This window comes from Poeciliopsis prolifica, unplaced genomic scaffold (assembly GCF_027474105.1).
Source record: "Poeciliopsis prolifica strain line A6 unplaced genomic scaffold, Auburn_PproV2 SCAFFOLD007, whole genome shotgun sequence".
In the NCBI taxonomy this organism is placed as follows: Eukaryota; Metazoa; Chordata; class Actinopteri; order Cyprinodontiformes; family Poeciliidae; genus Poeciliopsis; species Poeciliopsis prolifica.
Genome location: NW_026562382.1, coordinates 9,265,970 through 9,271,555, shown reverse-complemented (window position 1 = coordinate 9,271,555; position 5,586 = coordinate 9,265,970). Strand labels below are relative to the sequence as shown.

Below are 5,586 nucleotides of genomic sequence, written 5' to 3'. Positions count from 1 at the left end.
CAAAGCAGTTTAGCAGCATCCAGACTTGTATTCTAAAAGCAGTAAAAAACCGAAAATAAAAGCATTCCCCATAAAACATTATTAATTTCAGTTCAATAGATTTCTAGTTTTTAAGTTGCAAAAAAGCTTAAAAACTCAAGATCAATATTTGTGGTTTACATTTCCGAAATTGGATTTCTGTTTTGTGTTGTTTGAGCCTAACCGGTTGCCATAGGTCAAACAGTGTTCAGTTGAAAAACAGAAGCTCTCCCTGTCCCGCGAAGTGTTTCCTTTCACAATAAAAGAACATCGACACAAAAAGAAGTTCACTACAACTATTTCACTTTTAGAAATACATTTAGCCGATGACTGTGTAACAAATAAATGTATCTACGTTGATCTAAAACATTATTGATGCCTATGGTGTGATTTAAAACCGCTTGTCTTCTTTTATTTTGGAAAGAAAATCTCCCGATTTCCGGCTTGACTAGTTGGTCTCAAATGGCAAAATGTGTCTTCTGTGCACAGTTTCATGAGGTTTTCACGGTGTTTTTCACAGCTGTATTGAAGAGTAGAAGGTGAGTTAAGAAAAGCCCTTATTACAAAATTAGATAATCGAGAATGTTGGACTCAAAAGAACTCTGCTTAAACAGAGTCGAAACGAACTTTAGTCCCAGAAACACAGCTTCTATGTAAAAATCCGTTAGTATAGGAAAATGGAGAGCCTTACACATGAAAAATTAGCGTAATTAATTTGTCACTAAAACGGCTTTTGTCGATAATGGCAAGTAAAAGCAATATTAAATGATGTCACGGGCATTAATTTCTTTTGCAGATCAGTGGTTACAGCTTTTTTGTTTAGTCAAAATAAAATTATTATTTATGGCACTGCCTAGCTGTGTAATGTAGCGTTTTCCTCAAAAGACTCTGTATCATGCTGTAGCATTAACTTCAGTAAATTAGAGGTGTTTTTCTCAGGCTGATCGTTTTTGTCTTGTTTTAAATTTGGGCATCAATATACACTTTCCAATAGAAGTATTTTTCCCTTATACTTTTCACCTTTTGTCATTTTACATCTTTAAGTTTTTATGTATTGTGTTGGATCTTCTGTGATACATCAAACCAAGGTATTACTTATTTGTGAGATGGATTAAAAACTATTTTGTTAGTTCAAATCTGAGACATGAACTTGTATTCTGTCAGGACTCAATACATCGACATCAGCTGCAACTTCAGTTCTTCTGGAATATTTTCTTCCATTTTACAATCATGCTCTACCTTGTATTAGTGTATCATGGGAAATCTTAATAAAATATATTGCAAATTGTGTTGGTTATTATTAAATTCAACAAAGTTCAAGGGGTGCAAATACACTGCAAACCGCTCCAGCATAAATGCTTTCTATACTCAAGTTGACTGGATTTTCATGTGTTCATATTGTTTCAGCGTGGCACACTGATGGCCACCCGTGTGCTATGTTGGCGGGTCTGCTACCTCCCTGGCTGGAGAAGAAGTCTCACCCAAGGTCAACACATTCACACCAAAACAAGGGAAAAGATAAGCGAACAGGAGGAAAACAAGAATGTATCGGATCACCTGGATGTTTCCTTCCAAAGTGGATACAAATTGTATTACAATCCTTTGTCATACCATATTACAAGGACCTCTGCTAATTCTCGCAATAGGATGAATAGCTCTGAAGATGAGCAGTTTTTCAGTGCTTCCTTTTGGCAGCAGAGCAACCACTACAGCGTGAGTTGCTCACGGCACCTCTCAAGCTCCAAAAACACACTTCTTGATTTAGGTCTAAACAAAGCATCTGAAACTGAAGCACCATCTGTGTCGTCCTACAACAGGAAGTCAGTCGCACCAGATGTTAAAGTTGACACACGGGCCTTCCTTAAATGCAGACCAGAGTATGCTTCCCTGTCCCTTGACCTCACCCAGCGACCTCAACCAGTAGAATGGGCAGAATTGGTGCCATTACTTCAAAAAGTGTGTGTTTTAAGGGCCAGGATGAAGCCACCTGACGTGTTGCAGTTTCTCTTGGAACTCAGCAAGTTGCACCCAGACCAGATGCCTCTGCTGCAAAATGACCAGCGGTTTGTCATGCTTCTCCGATATTCTGTAGAGCACCTCCGCCTCTTCTCTGACCTACAGCTGCTGGAGGTGTTACAGTCGTTTGTGTGGTTGGAGATACCCTCGTCCCACAACGTGCTCGAGGTGTACGAAGCCGAACTGAGCTGTCGGGCCAACCAGCTGACTCTACATCAGTTATTATTAGCTGCTGACTTGTGGCGCTGTATTGGGAGACAGGTGCCGCAGTTCTTGCAGTGTCTCTTTGAGTCAATTCATCTTTATTTGGAGAAAGGACAAGTAGAAGTCCATGAATTGGTGCAGCTCCTTTATATAATAGGAGAAGGTAGGCACTGTCCAAAAGACTTGATCATTCCTATAAAGCAACTTCTCATGCATCATTTAGCACAAATGCATCCTGAGGAGGTTGGCACTGTATGTCTGGGACTCTTTAAATCCCAAACCTCACTTCCAGAGAGAGCAGTGACTCGTATTGTTGATAAGGCACTCTCTGTTGTGACTGAGATGGGTGACTTTGCAATGGTCAATGTGTTGAAATACCTGCGTTTCAGCTATCTCTTTCACAGGAAATGGTTGGAAGCCATGGGAAGGGAAGTTCCTCAACGGGCTCATCAGATGGGAGTCCAGGGCCTGATGCATGTGACTTTAACTTGTTCAGCTCTTCATTATCGCAATGATAGCATCCTGACTTCAATTGCAGAGAGAGTTCCCTCTCTTGTGCCACATTGCAGGAGTAAAGACTCAAGCAAATTCCTGTGGGCCTTTTCCACCTTAGGCTTCCTTCCAGCTCAGAGTCAGAGTTTGTATTCGAGCCTGACAGATGCCCTGAGGCAGAGGAAAGCAGAGTTCCAGCGATACCCCGAACACCTGCTGACTGGTCTTCTAGGTTTGGCTTTTGTTTCTCAGTTTCCAGAGGATCTTGTTACATTAGCTCTAAGTCCTGAGTATGTCCACTTAGCACTGAGTAACTCCAAGCTAGATCTGAAAAAAGATTTGTTCACCTTGGATGCAACTGTGGCTCTGGAGCTTCCTCAGTGGAAAGGCCCACGATTGAGTGACGAGCTCAGAGAAGAGGTGGCGGAAATGCTGTGGAAGTTTGCACAGTCGGACGTTTGCCTGAAACCAGAAGTTTTGGAGGCAGAATCGGCTCTTCAGGATCTTCTTGGTGGAGACAAATTTGTATGCAAAAGAATGATCATGCCACATACTCGCTCCATCGATCTGGAAATACATATGGACCCCAAAGGACAACCAATACCTGTGAACCAACTGTCCCCTACGCAGAATTCCACAATGGTTCCTTCTTCCCAAAGCTGGGAGAAAATAAACTCAGGAGTAACGATCACAGACAATCTTTTATCACAATTAATAAAAGGCAAAAACTCAACTGCGCTTCCTCCAACAACTATTGCAGCTTCCTCAGTTGGAGAGACACCACGCCAAAGGCTACCACCTGATGAAGGTGGGAGAGTGTTTGATTCAGTTCTAGATTTGACCAATGACATGTTAGAAGCCCTCACCAAACCGAGCCACAGCGTCCGTACTAACCAGGACTCGGTTCACCAAGACATTAATGACTCAGTCAAAATTGCTGTCCAGATTTCAAACAGGAACCACTACTGCATACAGACACAGCAGCTGCTGGGGCTTCATGCCATGAAGAGACGACACTTGAAAATTGCAGGATACAGGGTGGTAGAGCTGAACCACTGGGAGTGGTTTTCAATGATGAGGAAAAGCAGGGAAAAGAAACTGGCATATCTACACTGCAAAATCTATGACAGTCTGTAAGGTTTCAGAAACCTCTGGAAAATTTATGTTGAACAGTGTTGGATTTTAAAACTGTATTCACTTCAAGAATGGCAAGTTGTTTGATTATTATACAATGGGTCCATTAAAAACATTTTTTTATACCTCTTCTGTGACATAAATCATTTGTTGATTTTGTTGAATAAAAGAGAAAGAAACTTTAAAGATAAAAGGGAGGGGAAGAAACATTTAACATAAATTTTGTATGTACATTTAAAGCTTTTGCACACAACTTTTCCAGGGACACCAAAAATAGTGGAGGGTGCTTTAGCTTTCTATTTGATTCAAAGTCAGTATTTCTGACATTCCATTAACTTCAATTGCTGGTGCAAAACGTGATTTACCAATACAATGAGAACTGGGCATTGCTTAAAATCTCATTAATAGTGTCTCTGCATACCAAGTGACTGACTGGTCACAGCTCCACTGATCCTGGAAAATGCATTCTTTCACAGTAGAAAGTAACTGATCCTCTCGCTGCGATGACCTCCCTCATCTTTTGGCAGATGACTTTAATCTGGAGGTCATCTGCCTGTCTGTCTTTACCACTGTGCCACATGGAAATTTAGTACTTTGCCCCCCCTTTCTCATCCATAATTTTTGAGACAGAAAGAAAATACAGGAATAGATTTTGTCTTGAACTTTATGAAGATTTTAATCTTTATATATACAATATGTATATATATTTTTTTAACAGAAAAAAGCCAGGTCTGAAAGTGCTTTGAAATTACGATGAAGAGTAATGATTCACTTGATTTAGAATTTATAAATATATTTTCAGAGTGTACGTAACAACTGAAATGATTTGCAGGTGCTGAAGCAGGTGCTGTTTTGTTTTTTGTCCTCATTTCGAAGCTGCGATGAATCTCAGACAAAGAGCACATAATTGTGGTGATCTCCCTAAATTTTAAACCTTCTCAACTCCCCTCTGTCAGTGACAGCAGTGCTTTTGATCTGCTTGTTGGCTGTTTTTATAATGTGGGAAAACAAAAGTCGCTTCAAGATTTTCTGTCAGAGACAAATGTCTAAAATAAAAATACAAACAATAAGCAGGAAGAATTCATTTTGAAATGATTTACTGTCAGGCACAATTAGTTTCTTTAGAAATGGTAAAGGAAATCACCTGAGCTGAAACGAAAACCCCATGCTTAGAGCTGCTCACACTGGAATTGATTGTCAAATCGTCTCTTTCTTCAAACTAATCAAGTCAGTCTTATAAAGCACTTTTGAGAAGGACACACAAAAGTGTGTTTGAACAACTACAAACAAATAAGCACACCAAATAAATTAGCTAAGCAAGGCTGAGGATTTAGCCTTGTTTCGCTAACTCATCATCGAAAAAATTGTGTTGATGAGTATGAGACATGAAAGACAAAGATCCTAAGATGCATGTGTTCTAAAATACCAAAGTATGTGTCAAAATAATGTCACAAATAGTAAAAATTCAACAAAATAATAAAAGAAAAAAGAAAACAAATATCTGAATGTTTCAAATAAACCTGGCCGTATGGATAGGCATCATGTGCCCATTGAAAGAAATCCAAGGACACATTGAAAGTCATTAACATCTGTCAGCATTGAAAGGTTTACAAAGTTATTTATCCTGTGAACAAGAGAGATACATTATCTACAAATGGAGACTGGCATTTGAAAATTAAACATTTTCAAATGCCTTGTATGCTACCAAATTTACCTCAAGCA

General features: G+C 39.6%; 1 protein-coding gene across 1 annotated transcript; it reads left to right on the top strand.

The window, feature by feature from the left end:
- The first annotated feature begins 469 nt into the window (after nt 1-469).
- On the top strand, nt 470-3,989 carry LOC129360875 (FAST kinase domain-containing protein 5, mitochondrial). Its single transcript, XM_055031354.1, has 2 exons — nt 470-557; nt 1,426-3,989. The coding sequence occupies exon 2, from the start codon at nt 1,438-1,440 to the stop codon at nt 3,865-3,867; it is 2,430 nt and encodes an 809-aa protein (XP_054887329.1). The 5' UTR covers nt 470-557; nt 1,426-1,437; the 3' UTR covers nt 3,868-3,989.
- Nucleotides 3,990-5,586: the final 1,597 nt, after the last annotated feature.

Excerpts from the sequence above, each read along its gene's own strand:
- LOC129360875 (XM_055031354.1), top strand. The coding sequence starts at position 1,438 with ATGGCCACCCGTGTGCTATGTTGGCGGGTCTGCTACCTCCCTGGCTGG.